Source organism: Puntigrus tetrazona, chromosome 6, assembly GCF_018831695.1.
Source record: "Puntigrus tetrazona isolate hp1 chromosome 6, ASM1883169v1, whole genome shotgun sequence".
NCBI classification, from domain to species: Eukaryota; Metazoa; Chordata; class Actinopteri; order Cypriniformes; family Cyprinidae; genus Puntigrus; species Puntigrus tetrazona.
The window spans coordinates 19,286,993-19,303,810 of NC_056704.1; the positions used below are offsets into that span (position 1 = coordinate 19,286,993).

Sequence of the window (16,818 nt, forward strand, 5' to 3'; positions counted from 1 at the left end):
ATTCAGTTTTGAACTTGAATGTTCAGTTTTTAAGCTCAAAATATTTTAAGTTGGTGTGCTTCTGACACAACGATTGGTGTTTAGCTGTGCTACGGTAATCAGACAAATTTCTGTGGGGCTGCTTTACGGAGATGTCCTGTTCACACTGTCTGAAGAGGCAGGAAAAAAAGTGTTAATTGCTGATTAAACATTTTAACTAGTCATGTAAGGGACCTTTTTGTCAGCAAAGTACGTCATTCTGTATTGAAATCTTATCTAAAACAGCTTGTAATTAACTTCTCCTTACATTCCATATAATCCTCTGAGCTAATATCAGGATAACTGTGACAAAGAAACACACCCACTGCATGTTAAACTTTATCATTACTGAATGCTTGATCCTTTTAATACTCCAATACTCCAATGAAAAAGCGAGAGCGTGATTGAGTTTGTTTGTCAGTAAGAGATGGAGAGAAATAAATAGTATGTGTGTGTGAAAGGTGATTATGCTCCGAAAGCCTTGGGTCTTTACCAAAAGGCATTAGTCAGTCTAATGACCTGAGGTGTTACGGAGGATGAATACACCCCTTTGTGATCACATCACATACTACTACACACACTGTGATGAAGACGTCAACCTGATGTTTGTATTTTTTGCTATTCAAGGATTCTGATAATGACTTGTGAAAGATTTGTAAGGGATATAGGCAGCATTCCCTGAAGATACCTTTTTTCTTTTGAAGTATGGACACAGGTGAGTTATACTCCATATTTTTTAAAATCTCTCTTTTAAATCAAGTTTAAAATATATGTGCCAGGCTGTCAGTATTTAAGAGCATCTGGCTGTTTTCTCAATTGTTCATTAGAGGGCTAAATTGTTTATTGCTTTATTGTTGTAACCTTTGGTTTCTTGTTTTTGCTAGATTTGTATGACATGCAAAACCAGAGCAATATTTAATTGAATAAGTAATCGAAGTACCAGTTTTTGTAACTAAACTAAATATGTTTCACAACATAAAATGACTGTATCAACATATACATATATAAATAGTAGAGTTATTTGAGGTAACGTGTGTTTTTAGAGTGTATCGTATTTAAGCCTGTTTACAGGCATCTGTTTATTTTAAGCCTTAGCTAGCCAGATTTAGCAATGACAATTTAAGCGCAAATACCAGGCTAAATTCAGAGCTATGAAAACTTCTAACTTTCTTGCATCAAAAGATTTGGAACAGGTCGCATGATAATAGTTGCCATCAATGGCAGTGCTTTATGTGTTTGTTTATTGATCTATTTGAAGGTTCACTTGGTTAGAGAACCTTGTGGTTTATCTCTGCTGGTCTGTTTACCTCAAGACAGGGGCCATAAACACTCGGAGTGCATTCCTTCATCTCAGGTTGCTGACCCACTACAACCCGTGTTGGAACACTTTCCTCAAGTGCCAGCAAAGATGGTGTAGGCAAGATTGAACTCTGGAGGCATGGCAGCAGTTCAAAGCTCTGTCTTTGAGGACCCAAATCTGGGGTCAGGCCCGGACGAGGATGAAATCTCATTGTTGGAAGAAGAGTCAGACTCTGGAAGCTTGCTGTCTGATGATTCTGTTCTCCCTGATTATGAACCAGAGGAAAAGAAAAAGGGAACTGCTAGCACACTATATGAGGCTTGTGTTCAAAATGACCCAGAGGCTCTGAAGAGAGTGTTGGAACAAGGTGTGACCTGCGATGAGGTCATGGAGGTTGACATTAATGGCAGGGTAAGACAGATTAGTATTAGAGAGCATGAGACCGACTGACTAATCACAGAGCAGAAAAATCAGTAATGCAATAAAAAGAAGTACATTTAAATTACTTTTACTTTTTACTTGATAAGACTCTCTTAGGTCCCACTATATATTAAGTGGCCTTAACTACTATGTACTTACATTAAAATTATTACATACATGCTTTTACATTGTACTTATATTTTAAAAATACCAGCATCTAATTACATTTGTACTTAATTTCTGTAATTGCATTTATAATTACACTGTTGATGAATCCCTTACACCTTAACCCACCTTTAAACCTACTCATAACACCAAACCTGCCCCTAACCTTACCTATATCCCACCTCAATAACAGCAAAAGTGATTAGCAATACAATATGCCTTGTACTTTTTTTTTTGATTCAAGTACATACACAGCCACTTAATATAAAGTGGGTCCCTTTCTTGTTTATTTAACAAATATTGTAGGCATATCTCATCACTGAGGAAAGAGTTTTAGACTACTTCATTAGTGCTACAATTATTGTGGGTTAATTGTTTATGAAATATTTACCTGTTAATCTTTCTTGTAGAATGGACTGATGGTGGCTGCATATAAAGGCTTTCTTACAATTGTTTACGAGTTGCATGGCTGTCCACATTTGGATATTAATCACCAAGACAATGACGGCAACACCGCTCTGATGATCGCAGCTCAAGCTGGTCAGTTGATAATATGATGCAATCAATCTTAATTTACATAGAATTAAGGAATGACAATGATTTCATGTTAAATACTATTTGAGTGTAACACATCGAAAATAAATGTTCTAAAAATAAAAGTTTTTTTAAATCTTTCTTTATACAGGTCATGTCTCCATATGTAATTACATCATGAATTACTTCCCTGGAGCAAAGACAGAGATCAGAGACAACAGAGGATTCACTGCGCTTATTAAAGCTGCGATACAGGGCAGGAATGATGTGGTGGCAGCTCTTATAATGCACGGTTAGTAGTTGTACACAATCAAGAATGGCGTAGCTGGCACTGAATCAGTTTGCCTCAGTAGCATCCATAAGATTAATTAAGTAATTAGACAGCCAAGCAAAAGATGACTAGACAGACAAAGCGATTTCTTATACAGCATTCTTTATTTTTAGAAGTGTAGTCTTCCAGCATCCTTCTGATAGACATCACATTGTATTAAGTTCTCTGTATTGTTCTTTGTTAGGTGCTGATGTAAATGCTGTAGACTCCAACCGTGGTAAATGTGCACGTGACTGGGCACTGAAAACAGGTCGCTTTGACACACTGAATCGTCTGCGCCACCTTGCCCTTCATCCCACAGCTGAACAGTTCTGCGACACTTACGTCCCAGAGTGGCCCAACCTTAAGGTGCTGGTCAGAAAAGCAACAGCCAATAAAAGTGCCAGCCAGAAGGTGACTCATCATCTCAAGAGTACTTTTGGTTTCAGTTTTCCACGTGATCCTCAGGACAATGGTGTCATGGATCACATGGTACGAATGACCACCAGCCTACGCAGCCCGTTCATAGCCACGGCCACGCGACCGTTGTGTCCGAGTAGCCCTCCGCAGATGGGAAAGTGTCGGCTTACTGTGGCAGAGCTCATGCAGAAGCACTCACACAAGCAGCTGGAAGAGAGTTCACTGTGCCATCGAAACAGCTCCATCTCCTCCATTTCTCCTTCTGTCCACTCGGCTGAGTCTGTCTCTTTGTCCTGCTGTGCCGATACAGAGAGACGAGGCAGTGTGCTGTCCATTGCCCAGTCTGGAATGCGTACGTTCATTCCTCGTAGCGTGGCTTCAAGGTGCAACAGCGTCTTCCCCTCCGGCTGTATCCCGCAGATTAAAGTTACCAAATCCTCTGAGCCAACGCCAAAAAAGGAGAAGAAGAATAAAAAGCAGAAAGGTTACCTGGAACCTCCGAAGTGGAAGTATAAGGAGGCTAAAGATGAAAAGAAGAAAGAGAAGAAAGCAGTGAAGGAGAAGGAGAAAAAAAGCAAAGATAAAGGAAAAAAGAAAAGGTGTGATGATTAAGGTGGGATTTCTGAACCCTGAGTGAGGCTGCCTGCCGTGTAAATGTGTGTGGGGAGATGCATGATGAAAGAATTGGTGAAGCAACAGTGAAGAACAAATAAGCCTTGGAAGTGCATTTTGAAAGCAGTGCATTTCCGTCTTTCAGAAATCAGTTAGAGTTAGGGTTGGTTAGGGTTGGGTTAGGGTTAGTTAGGGTTAGGGTTGGGGTTAGTGTTAGGGTTAGGGTTGGGTTAGGGTTAGTTAGGGTTAGGGTTGGGGTTAGGGTTAGGGTTAGGGTTAGGGTTAATTGCTGAGCAATTTATCGATGACCATTTCAGTCTTATAGGCTTTAAGATCTCTGATTAGATGGGAATAATTGCTGACACAGACATCATCAGAACTGAATTGTGCTTAACCAAAAATATTACAGCTCTAAATGTATATTTAACTAAATGATTACTTATAGTCTATCACCAAGTTTATATGCGAAACTATTACATTAACCACAGTTTACTTGCAATCAGGGATATGTGCAACAGACTTCTGTATTCTGTAAAACAGGTTGCACCATTTCCAGGTCAGCTTGATTAAATATGGAACTTTTTTTTACTCAAGATGCCTTCAAAGCAGATACCATAGATTACCATAATGAATGTCAATCACAATGCATTACACTAACATTTGGATGTTAAATTGATATCTGTTTATATTGCTATTATTATTTTCTCGATAAGCGAATGTGATGAGACCTGGTGTGGTTTAGTCAGGCGATAACATATATCCTGTTCACCTGTGAAATAGTTTTTACTGTATTTTACCACAATGCTTTCACTGTGGAGTACAAAACCTATAAAGTATATTCTTGTACATTACCTCTATATGCTACATATAACTTAAAGGCAGTGGTTCTCAACTCTGGTCCTGGGGGGATTCTTTGCATGTCTCTCTTGTCTAGAACACACAGTTAATTTGATTGATTCTCTCATAAAGAGCTGATAATCTGAATCAGGTGTGTTATAGAAGGAAGTCAAAATAATAACGATAATGTATTATGTTTGTAAATATCATTTAATAAACTGAATGCCGTAGTACACAAAGATGGTCTTTCTGGCTTTCTCTTATCCTCTCTCCCACCTGTGTATCATGTCTGACAGCACTGCAAGGACAGACGTGAGGCTGAGCAGTCAGTAATCGGCTCTCTCATAGTTATGCAACACAACCATGTGGAGAGCAGCAGTAAAGCTATGCAGGATTAGAGATCTAGCCATGATAAGTTTCTCTGGTTGAGTTTTGGATCATGGGCCATGGCTACTAAAAGACATGCTCTGGAATCGCTTTTGTAATGATAAGATCAACAACAAAACTAGACCGTAAGATAACTGGCCATAAGAGACAACTACTTTTTAGAATTAAGGAATTCACTTGTTAAATATTAAAAATGTTAATGTATAGGCAGAGTGTCACGCGTGTGGTAAGCACACAACGAGCATAAAGGTAAATAAAGCTTTAATCTACTCAGAGATGAAATAAACAATATAAATACAGGCAGGCAGATCAGACAAAATCACACGCACATAAAGACGAGATCGGACCAACAGAACTGAAAATCACAGGACTTAAATACACCAGGTAAAACACTAAATTAACTACACACAGCTGAAGACAATTAACTAAAGTGGGTTAAACGGAACACATGGCACACGACAAAAACAATAACAAAGTCCAGAGAAGGTGACACAGAGGTATTGAAATAAATTATGGGCTATTAAAAAAAATATGTTAATTTATCATTTACATATCCTAACTTACGATGAAAAAAATAAAACTTTTAAATGACACTGAAATTGCTTAAACACAGTAAAGTTACATCTTTTTTTGAGGTCGGTGAACTTCCTGTTAGTTAATGTTACTGTTGCACCATTTGGAAATTTCAAATGTTTTGATGTGGATTTAAGCACTTTTCATTCTTACTGTGTCACAGTTTCAGTTGCTGGTTTCAAGATGATTATCCACAACACAGGAGGTAAGAGTTTATTTATTGATACCTTATATTTTTAAACACATTGGAGTATATTCAATTGAGGAGCATTTAATGTAGCCATTAAATGTAACCAGTTGCAAGAACAACTGACTCCAATTCTTTCAACAGTACAGTTTAGACAATGTTAATCAGGGTTACCCAAAAAACCCTTACCCAGTTATTCACAGTGAGGAGAAGAGGGGGAAAACTGTGTTATATATGTATTTATATAAATATTAATTGTTTCTAAACATAGAAGATAAACATGATCAGATTTAGACAGCTCAGATAGGCCAGTGTACAAATTACATTACGTTTCCAAACCTTGAGTTCATTTGACTTACAATACTGTAATACATATTTGTAAAGTTCAAATGTATTTGCTAAAAAATATTTTGTAGACCTAAAAAACTATTTTATATACAGTATATCTGAGATTTTATATCTGAGTATATCATGTAGTTTTTTTCCCCATGTAGAAAACATTACAATATGCACATTTCATGAACTTTTAATTTGGAAAATCCTGTTTTTCACAGTATATTGCAATCACTCTTGCTTCATAGTGCTATCTGTGGTGTGCTGGCTAATGCATGTGAGAGAAACGGTGTCTCAGGGTAAGAATCCTACTCCTGTACATATGCAGATACACACAGATGGTCAGTCTTCAGAAGGAGGTGCATTTTTTCAGTCAGGTCACATTACATCAGATCTATCCTGTTGTTTTCTCACTAACCTGCTCTAAATTAACTAAAGATTAATGCAGGTTGTTGGGATTCTTCTAGAAAAATACATATAGGCCTAATGTGTGTGTAAAAACATGAATGGTCATTAAATCAGATGTGCAGTAGTATGCATGATAATCAGATTTTCATGTGTGCTGTAATATTTTGGCCAAGCTTAGGTTTAGCTTTAATGTTAACTGCTTTGTATTTTAGTATATTTTAAAATGTAATTTATTTCTGTGACGGTAAAGCTAAATATGTAATTCAAAAACCAATGCTGCAGTCATTGTCACATCATCCTTCAGAAATCATTCTGATATGCTGATTTAGTGCATTTAGACACATTTCTATTTAAATGTTGCACTGCTTTGTATTTAATAACCATTATGCATTTTTCTTTGCTAAAAAGAAAGTTCAAAAGAGCACAATTTATTGGAAGTAGAAATAGTTAGTAAAATTACAAATATCTTTACTGACATTTTTGACCAATTTATTGCATTCTTGTTTAATAAAAATATTCATAAGTGGAGGATTGGCTCTGCTTACTATAATAATTGATTTGAAGTGAACGAGCGCACCGTAAGCTAAAAGTAAAGCTGCTGTAGAAATGCTAATACAACATTGCAGTCATTAATAAGTGTTGTCCTCCCTTTTCTTTTTTTCGGTCTCTCACCTCCAGCATATGCTCCAGCGCCTACACTCAGGTATGATTTTGGAGAAAAAGAAAATAATGAGCTAAACTACATAGTAAATGTTGTTTGTGCTACCCCTCGGAGTGCTTCATATCCCGTAACTGTGTCTGTGGGCAAGTTGGAAAGCCCCTCACAGACCCCAGAAACCACAGAAGCCTGGGTGACCTCTAATGTCGTCAAACAAGCGGAGTCCACATATTTTACGATCCCTGCAACAGCCAAGTTTGAAGGAAAAATTGTGTGCTGGTACAAATCCACTCAGACTGATTCAAAGAATCCCTATTCTGCATTAAGCAACAATATTACCTTAGTCGTATGTAAGTTACGTGAATTATTATGTGAATGATTTTGTTGTTATGTATTAAGCATTACAGATATTCTCCCGAAATGTCGACCTGTTTCTTTCTCTCTTTCCCAGCATCCCTCACTTCTCCCACAGTGACCGTGCACCCAAATGTATTTATGATTGGTCAAAATTACACTGTACAATGTGACTCAGCCTACAGCCTCCCAAACATCACACTGAGTCTGTATTACCGCCCTGTCACCCCTGGATCCAACTGGACTTTGGTTGGTTCACTATTTCTCACGAATAACACTTCAATCATTTTAAGACAGACTAATGCCGTTGAACCAGTAGAATTCGCCTGCTCAATGGAGATGATGTACAATGGAAAAGTCTTACATTCATCTCTGTCTAAAAGCGAGCAAGCCATCCCAGGTACAGAAGAGCAATGCATTCTTTTTTTATGCGGAAAGTTTATGTGCGTGCTTTCATCAAATTGAATTATATACAATATATATACCATATCTGAGTTTCGAAGGAACAAATGCGTTCTAATTTGTGTTACAAGTCAAGTGTGTATGTATGTTTCCTTCCCCTGTGGTCCATTAGAAAAGTTTCTGGTTCGACTCTGGGAACAGTCACGGGGAGAGAGCTGTCTAGGATTTCTGGATGTCACAATCAAAGGGAAGTGGGAACCTGTTTGTCAGAAGGAAGTCGATACCGATGCAGATTCGTCTTCCGCTGCCGCCACGGCTGAAGTGGTATGCAGGCAACTGGGCTGTGGGTCTGTGCTGAAGTGGGATAGGCTTTGGGATGACAAACGGCTGTTTGCAACAACAGTCGGGGGCATCAGATGCAGTGGGAAAGAAAAAAAGATCATGGATTGTCCAGTGAAGGAAATTGGAGATTGCAAACAGAGAGGCATGCTCTATATAATTTGCTCAGGTGAGACAGCTTGAGACTGCACAAAATCATTGCAATGACGTTTTACTAGAAAATGTTTTAAAGACACCATGAAAATACCTAATGAATTTAAATCAATTGTGATTTGAGATTATTTAAGTGGAATCCTCAACATTTGGTCCCAATTGAAAAGAGAGCTTTTGAATGTGTCTGTTTAACTCCTTTAAACCACAAAACTCTAATTCATGGGACACCTGACTAATAGATGTCTTCATTTCACTCTCCACATTTCCAGATGCATTGCCCCGACCAGAACTGTCTGTGGATATGTCTGTTTCTCCTAACTCCAGAATGTATGTCACGGACAAACAAGATGTGAAAATCTCCTGCTCTACCTACTCAACTTATTTAAAATCAGTAGACTATGTAAGTCACCCTATTAAAACTATTACAGTTAGGCTGATTGTTTGTATGTTTTTGATACATATACAGTCTTTTCTTCCTGTTTAGGGGTACACAGTGCTTAAAAAGGATGGTGTTCATGTGACTGAAACGTACAGCAAACCAGGCTCAACTGTGTCTTTCACACAGCATGCCCCAGTGCCTGAAGGAGAGTATGAATGTTTTTTCCATCTTACGTCTTCAAAAATTAAACTGTCTCAACCAAGCAATTCAGTCTTCATTTACAGTGAGTGCCTATGAACAACTACATTTCTGATGCATTATAACTAAGATTCTGTAAATAACTTTAGCACATTTTTTCACCAAACCATACAGTATTCTTTACCTCTTTCCTATGTTTTTTATCAACTGCTTACATTTTAAAAATGTTGCTTCTTTTTTCAAAACTACACATAAATCCAATAATTGCACACGCAAAATTAGAAATTTATTTGCATTCAATTCAAAATAATTTTGGATATACCATTTACAAATATATTTTAAGATGAATTTTTAGCATCGGCACTCCAGTCATAGGGTCCTTCAGAAGCATTACACTGCAGAAACATTATAATTAGAAACATTATACGTGTTTGTCATTACTTTTGATCGATTTAAAGCATCCTTGCTAAATAAAAGTAATTTGCACTCAACTGTTCAAAATATTATTAATAATAAATGCAATTTTAAAGAGCAAATCAGCATATTTCTGAAGGAGCATGTGGCACTGAAGACTGGAGTATTAAATATTAATATTGATAATAAAAAATCATCTGTATTTTAGATCAGAAATTAGAATTTTGTAATTTTGTAAAGGGAGATTTTTCCATTGCCTATTATAATCTAACACCATGATTGGTTAGTGTTAAGTAAAGCAATGATAGAGTTAGCGTGAGGCACTGATCAATTAGTGCGTTTAAAAAAAGGAAATCAATACACCTCCTGTTATTTTTGTACACATAGAATTGTGTGTTGTGTTTTGTGAAATTAAATTCAAAGGCAGAGAATTAGAAAATGGTTCTGCAGATTTGGTGTGTGGTTTTAATGTTTGAGTGTCAGGTTTCAGAAATTGTGAGTAAAGTAAAAGTAAAGCAGTTGAAAACAACTCTTAATTCAGTTAAAGAACCAACGCCAGGGGGCAGTGCCGAACTACTGCCATGTATTTGTTGCAGTTTGCACTTTTAATGACATGATTTTACACCAAGAATGAGTAGAACCAGTTATGAAGGTGTTGATTACAAAAAGAGCAGGTCTTAAGCAGCACCTCTTAAGGACTGACATGTTATAGTAAAACCTAAGGACAAGCTAAAATAATGATTTCCTTGTCTCTGTAAACCAAGATATGTTAAAGCCACAATAGTTTTCTTATTGACACAGTGCTCATGTGTGCCGTATAATTATTTACATTTTTCTGTTTGTCTTTTGCAGTATACAATCCTCCAGATCCAGTGCCAATTGTAGCAGGTGTTCTCACAACTGCTTTTGGGTTAGCAATTCTAGTGTATATTTGTATATTTAGAACCGCCACAGAAGAGGTACAGGCCAATGAATTTCCACAGACCAATACTGAAAATCCAGATAACAATGCCAGCTACCCACCACAGCAACTTGAAGGCAAAGAAGTTTAATTTATGGCTGAAAATATGTTTAACCATATGCTTCAACATGTTAACATGTCATCTGGACAACATTCCACATGAAATATAAGGTTTGATAAATCTTGAAGAAAAGACAATCAATGCTTTTTGCAATTCTGTACAATAGAGAATATTTAGATATCAAAGTTATAATGTTAAAAAACGAACTAACCTAGTTTTACAAAAGCATTAAAAATAAGAGTCTGTTAGTATACTAGTTAGTCTGCAAGATGTTCAATATAAAGTGAGTCAACTTTACGGTGGAGTGAATCAAACTTCATTCTAATTAATAAATGTATCTGTTTTACCTATTTTCTTTGTGGTTGCATTGTCTAACTTTTATCCATATGCAGTTCTTTAATGTCAAAAATGCTCATAATTGGTAAATGTTTTCAACATTTCATGCAACAACAACAAAGACAAATCAAGACAAAACTTGTAGTCTCAGATTTATTGTATTCAGATTTAAGTTGGTGTCAAGTCAATCAATACAAAATAAATCTGGTTGAACATGGTTTCATTTTTGTTGCACTTTTCCATTTATAACAGGGGCTGTAAAATACGCTCTGGAAGCAGTTTGAATAAAGGGGAAAGTATAAGGTAGTACAGTCACCACACAGTAAATGCAGCTCTCTGCTTTCAAGTCAGCAAGTACACACAGTTTAGGAGGGATGGTCCATGGAAATGCCATTGTGCCTGTTTTTTGCTGTAACAGATCTCCCTAGAATGTGAGGTAACTGGACATTGGAAGCCCACAAGTCACTGCCATCAGTTATAGGCCGAGTACAGCATTGTACTTTTTATAGCAGATAGGTAAACTAACACTGACAGCCATTGCATAAAGTCATATTCGTCAGCAGAAATACAGCAGGGAGCTTGAAACAGCACAAAACATTCAACCAGGACTTTCAGGACCTGTATAGCACATCCCTGATCCAGTGAAACCATAGTACTGCTTGTGGTTATGCTAATGAGACTGAAATCCAATTGTTGTGAAGGGCCTAATTGGCTTCAGTGGTTTCTATGTGTATATATTGCATTCAAGTCTCACTTTCCCTATACATATCAGTGCAGAAATAAAACAATTCAGTGACTGGGAGCACATATTCTCTGTTACATTCTTTCTGGTGTTATTTTAGTGTAGTTGGGTTGATTTGACTTAATATGGCAGTGATGCCACCAGAGAAGAGATGCATGTTTTGCTGTAACTACCCTCAACACACAGAGCAACCTAAAACTTAATTTGTGTTTAAGAAATCATTGTCCTCATCTCCTCATTAACAGGGGATAGCTGTCTGGCTAGAATATAGCACCATAGATGGTTTGAGTTGTAAGAAGGTTCAGAGTGATCTAGTTGCAGGTAAGGAAAATAGGATGCCGGGATGGGTTGGGTTGGGGGTGCTTCTCTTTAAAAGCGTTTACTGCTGACAGTGGTGACGCTGGTTTTGCTGATGGAACCTCCGCCATATCCTGATCCAGCACCAAATCCTGAAGAGCCACCGTAACTTCCGCCATAGCCGAATCCAGAGCTGCTACCAGAGAAACCTGCAAGAGAAAGAAAATTTAGACATGTATCCAACATGACTTTGAGAATGAGATTTGGATTATATTCAGAGAGAGAGAGAAAGAGAGAGAGAGAGATTTACCGGATGAGACACCAGAAGACTGCTGCACATGAATGGTAGCTGAAGCTCCACCGCTGGACAGTCTGTGTAAAGAAGTCAACAGTTTTTGCAAATCTCAAGGTTTGTTGAATAGATTTGAGAGTGTAAATATTACAGTGATATTCTTCCTACCTGCTCTCCTCTCCTTCCAGCAGCTTTCTGTATGTGGCGATCTCAATGTCCAGAGCCAGTTTGACGTTCATGAGCTCCTGGTACTCGCGCACCTGGCGGGCCATGTCTTGCTTAGCCCTCTGGAGGGCTTCCTCAAGGTCTCTAATGCGGAGCTTGGCATCCTTCACTGCCATCTCTCCACGCTCCTCAGCCTCAGCGATCTGAGCCTCCAAGTTGGCACGCTAAATTGACAATAACATGTATAAAGTCAGCTTCTATACATAAACAGTATGTGAAGCATTTATGTTTCAACCCTTGCTCAACAATACCTGTCCCTTGACGGCATCAATCTCGTTCTGCAGGCGGGCAATCATGCGGTTGAGTTCTGCAATCTCAGCCTTGGTTGAGCGGAGGTCCTCACCATACTGACCAGCAGAGGACTGCATCTCCTCAAACTGTAACATATATATTGACAAAAAATGAGCACTTGCATGGCCACAGATGAAGTGATCTTCAAGAGCTGAAGTTATGAGAGCTTGACCAACCTTCTGTTTGTACCAGCTCTCTGCTTCAGCACGGCTGCGGTTGGCGATGTCCTCATACTGAGCACGAACTTCAGCCACAATGGCGTCCATGTCCAGGTTTCTGCTGTTGTCCATCTCCACAATGACTGATGTGTCCTTAATCTGTGACTGGAGCTCACGCAGTTCCTGCAAATGCAGACCAAAAGATCAGTAAATCAACCAACCTTTACAAAGCAGCAATACTAACATGCTTTAGTTAGCCCAACAACACAACAGAATTCTACTTACAGCCTCATAGACTGCTCTGAGGAAGTTGATCTCATCCTGAAGAGCATCGACCTTGGCCTCAAGCTCGACCTTGTTCATGTAGGCTGCATCAACATCCTAAAAGACAAAGAAAGGACATTATACCCTATTGCTGTTTGCTGTTACAAAATTCCTTAAAGGAGTGAAAAAGTCTTTTAAGGAAAAAGATAACTGATCTTCACCTTCTTGAGCAGAACAAACTCATTCTCTACTGAAGCACGCTTATTGATCTCATCTTCGTACCTGTTAGGAGAAAGGAAATGTGAGTAAATCTATTCTGTTTTAGTGGGGTTGGTTTTCCATCAGATCACTCCATTTTAAAATTATAACTCACTTGTTCTTGAAGTCCTCAACCAGGCCTTGCATGTTCTTCAGCTCTCCTTCCAGCTTAATCTTCTCATTTCCCAGGCCATCGAGCTGTCTGCGCAGGTTAGCAATGTAGGCCTCAAACATAGCATCGATGTTGGAGCGGGTGGTGGTCTGTTCCTGGAGGAGACTCCACTTAGTCTCCAGCATCTTGTTCTGCTGTTCCAGGAAACGCACCTGTGGAAAGCCAGAAAGAATTTAGTGTTCACATTCAAGCTCCTTGGAGGTTAAAAATGTAATTGAAAATGCATTCTGAAGTAGTGAATGAATGAATAAATGAAGTGGATTGATGGTTTTGTCTGTTTTGTATGATTTCTTTGTAGTCCTAGCTCTTTAAGTCTCTTTGTGCACTCTTTCTGGAAGCATTGTTTAAGGGAATACAAATGACCATGAGTCATTTTAGCAGGCATTTTTCGGCAGGGTGGAGTGAGGGAAGGGGGAAGGGAAGGTGAAAGTGGACTGACTGGGTGTGGCAGCGCTGCACACAAGCTACAAACTCCTAGACTGGAAAAAAAACTTCCAGTAATGGCCTCGCCCCAAACCTGCATTGCTTCACAGATAAAACAGAGCAACAACATCAGAGAAACAAGACATACCTGCCACACCCTAAGGCAGGCTTTGTGTGTGGTATTTGGAGATCAGCCATATATTACAGCACCTATCTACCTCTTAATCTGCTGAACTTGTCTTCATGCATTTTGTTTGATTTTTTTCTGGATGTGCCCTGGAAATATCAATGCACTTTTCCTCAGGACTCGTAATTATCTTACATTAACAATGATTTACATTTCCCTGTTACATTTTGATTTACATTTCCCTTAAACCTCAGAAAAAGTTCAAAGGCATTTATTGGGAATAGTCTTTGACCTGTAAGCTGCTAGAAAGTTATAAAGCAGAGTAAAAGTTTGGAGCGTCTGGTGTCTGTGGTCCTGATGACTCATCCTGGTCATACACTGCCTACTGCAAATTCTCCCACAGGCACTAAAAAATAAAGGTGTGTGTGTATATATGCTGACTGCATGGCCTTCAGGGTGTGTCTTCTGTCCACATTTGCTCAGAAAGTTGTGAAGTGTTTGTTTGCAGCCAAATATGGGTGTAACATACAGTTGGTCCAAGCTTTTTTTTAAGATAGAGGATGAAATAAAAAATGCACAGCATAGATGGATTTGAATGACAATTTAAATTTCATAAGCTGTGCAATTTTTGTGGTGTAATAAAGTCTAGACTTTGGACTACGCACACACGGGATTCATCTAGCATGCTCTATATACAGTATGTGTGTATCTATGACTCACATGGTTGCTAGGTTATTACCTAAACTCCACCCATATTTGGATAGCCTCAGTCATGGTTTTTTGAAGACTTTTTCCATGCTTAGAGAGATCTTGTACAAATGGTTTAACATTTACTATAGCTGATTAGCCTATTACTATTGCTTTGCCTGTACTAACCAATTAGTAAAGATACTGGATCTTGTGTAATCAGATGCAAGTTTTACATCTATGAAAAATACTTAGCTTGCAGATATGCTGAAGGAAAGCTGTTGTGCAATAGAACACATTTTTAAGTGTCACTCAGTTTTTTACAGCTGCAAGCTATTATGGCGTGTAGTAATTCTAAAGGCATCCAGTGTTAGGAGTCACTCGTTCAAAGGTCATACTTAGTAATAAAATGAGAGTTCTGTATTTGAATGCACTACAGCCGCAGTGCATAGCAATATCATTATGCATATTTGCATAATATGTAAAAGTCAGCGTTATTTTAAGAGACCGAATGCATGAATACTTACTTTATCGATGAAGGAAGCGAAGCGGTTGTTGAGGGTCTTGATCTGCTCTTTCTCCTGATTGCGGACAGCCTGAATCGTGGGGTCAATTTCCAGGTTGAGGGGGGCCAACAGGCTCTGATTGACTGTTACAGCGGTGATGGGAGGTGCAATGAAGCCACCGCCGATACCTCCACCAAGACCACCACCAAGACCACCACCGTAGCCTCCACTCATGCTGCTGCTGCTGAAGCCAAAGCTGCTGCCTCCAGAACCGAATCCTGCACCGAAGCCTGGACCGGCACCCACGCCAGATCTCCTGACGCTGGTCACGGTGCTGACCCTGCTAGAGCTGCCGGGAGCATAAGCTGACTGGCTGGAGTAGCCAGATTTCCTCATGGAGCCAGTGCTGCCACCGATGTTGTAGCTGATAGACCTGGTGCTTGCCATGGTGCCTGTGTCTTTGAGTTGCTGAGAAGGAGGTACGAGAGTGCTCTCTGAGAGAGGAGTGGAGGAGGTTGCTCACAAAGGAGAGTCAAAGTCCCTCTGTGTGTCTCTCTGCAGCTGGCTGACCCTTTTTATACACACACTCAGGAGGCGGAGCCGCCTGCTCACACACACATAGTCACATACAGATGCACTCTGACACATGCCCTACCTGTTAGACAGGTATAGAGAGAAAGTGGCAAGATAAATGGTGTCACACCCAGCCCCAGGCTTCGCCTCAGGTGTAGTGAGAAAACAGGAGGAGAGGCAGAGACTTGAGGACAGACATTCCAGTAGAAACTCTGAAGAAAATTTAATAAAAGACAGTGTAGCTCTCATAGGCTGCCAGCGGGTGTGTTTCTGCCTCAGTATCTGGTTGGCCGGGCAGACTTAGAGAGCGAGTTAACCTCTGCTCTTTTCAGGAGGGTGGGGCACGAAGAAACTTTCACATTTATGAATGGCTTTTTTCCATCTACTTTTGCCAGTGTTTGGAACCGACAGGGCTTTTTTCCCCCCAAGAGCTGAAGAGTTGCATTGTTAAGATTAACAAGGGGAAAAAAAACAGGGAACTCAGTTTCCATCCGTACTGATATTGGAAAATGTGCACACGCACACTTCAGCACAGCTAACAAAGCGAATGTGTTCTGTGGTACTATAAACTCCACCATATGTGTGTACATATGAGTGTGTGTGTTTGAGGTGGAGCAAAGTGGTGTGGTCGAGCAGTGGCAAAACATTGAGAAAAGTTGCCACAAAAATACAGTACACTTAGCCCTACCTGGAAGCTCCTTCAGGATCACTCGCTTCCCACGCCCTGCATAGTCAGACCATTTCTCATTTCTAGTTCAAGTCAACATGATAAGCCAACTGCTGGGTGTCACAGCCAGTGCTGATGGGCACTTTGTAGTATTACACAAGCACCTACAGCTATCATGACACTATGATAGTATAAAGCAGATGTGAAAGGTGTGAGATCATCTCACGGCAATCATTGCATTGTATGAGTGTTTGTGATGAGCAATAAGATCCAGCTATGTCTCTAGCAATGGCGTGCTCAAGCTTCCTTAAAGACGTCACATACAAGGGAAGGAAAGGCAAGAAAATTCATGTCCGGGCTGGATCTCCGGGACATTG

General features: G+C 39.3%; 3 protein-coding genes across 3 annotated transcripts; 2 read left to right on the forward strand and 1 right to left on the reverse strand.

Moving 5' to 3' along the window:
* The first annotated feature begins 1,434 nt into the window (after positions 1-1,434).
* ankrd33ab (ankyrin repeat domain 33Ab) lies at positions 1,435-3,875 on the forward strand. Its single transcript, XM_043242529.1, has 4 exons — positions 1,435-1,729; positions 2,314-2,443; positions 2,589-2,729; positions 2,953-3,875. The coding sequence occupies exons 1-4, from the start codon at positions 1,457-1,459 to the stop codon at positions 3,777-3,779; spliced, it is 1,371 nt and encodes a 456-aa protein (XP_043098464.1). The 5' UTR covers positions 1,435-1,456; the 3' UTR covers positions 3,780-3,875.
* A 1,778-nt stretch (positions 3,876-5,653) lies between these two features.
* Positions 5,654-10,773, forward strand: si:dkey-195m11.11. The gene is made up of 8 exons (XM_043241838.1): positions 5,654-5,781; positions 6,345-6,395; positions 7,183-7,512; positions 7,614-7,916; positions 8,091-8,426; positions 8,680-8,810; positions 8,895-9,072; positions 10,254-10,773. Exons 1-8 carry the CDS (start codon positions 5,760-5,762, stop codon positions 10,451-10,453), a joined length of 1,551 nt encoding a protein of 516 aa, XP_043097773.1. The 5' UTR covers positions 5,654-5,759; the 3' UTR covers positions 10,454-10,773.
* Positions 10,774-10,898: 125 nt separating this feature from the next.
* On the reverse strand, positions 10,899-15,758 carry krt4 (keratin 4). Its single transcript, XM_043241839.1, has 9 exons — positions 15,223-15,758; positions 13,402-13,610; positions 13,250-13,310; positions 13,050-13,145; positions 12,783-12,947; positions 12,567-12,692; positions 12,259-12,479; positions 12,109-12,170; positions 10,899-12,007 (listed from the first exon to the last, which is right to left on the reverse strand). Exons 1-9 carry the CDS (start codon positions 15,646-15,648, stop codon positions 11,871-11,873), a joined length of 1,503 nt encoding a protein of 500 aa, XP_043097774.1. The 5' UTR covers positions 15,649-15,758; the 3' UTR covers positions 10,899-11,870.
* Positions 15,759-16,818: the final 1,060 nt, after the last annotated feature.

Coding starts and splice junctions, on each gene's coding strand:
- si:dkey-195m11.11 (XM_043241838.1), top strand. CDS start 5,760: ATGATTATCCACAACACAGGAG. Junction 8,811..8,894: donor ATTTAAAATCAGTAGACTAT/GTAAGTCACCCT, acceptor CTTCCTGTTTAG/GGGTACACAGTGCTTAAAAA. Junction 9,073..10,253: donor CAATTCAGTCTTCATTTACA/GTGAGTGCCTAT, acceptor TGTCTTTTGCAG/TATACAATCCTCCAGATCCA.
- krt4 (XM_043241839.1), bottom strand. CDS start 15,648: ATGGCAAGCACCAGGTCTATCAGCTACAACATCGGTGGCAGCACTGGC. Junction 13,611..15,222: donor TCGCTTCCTTCATCGATAAA/GTAAGTATTCAT, acceptor GGCTTTCCACAG/GTGCGTTTCCTGGAACAGCA. Junction 13,146..13,249: donor AGTTTGTTCTGCTCAAGAAG/GTGAAGATCAGT, acceptor TTTGTCTTTTAG/GATGTTGATGCAGCCTACAT.
- ankrd33ab (XM_043242529.1), top strand. CDS start 1,457: ATGGCAGCAGTTCAAAGCTCTGTCTTTGAGGACCCAAATCTGGGGTCA. Junction 1,730..2,313: donor AGGTTGACATTAATGGCAGG/GTAAGACAGATT, acceptor TCTTTCTTGTAG/AATGGACTGATGGTGGCTGC. Junction 2,444..2,588: donor GATGATCGCAGCTCAAGCTG/GTCAGTTGATAA, acceptor TTCTTTATACAG/GTCATGTCTCCATATGTAAT.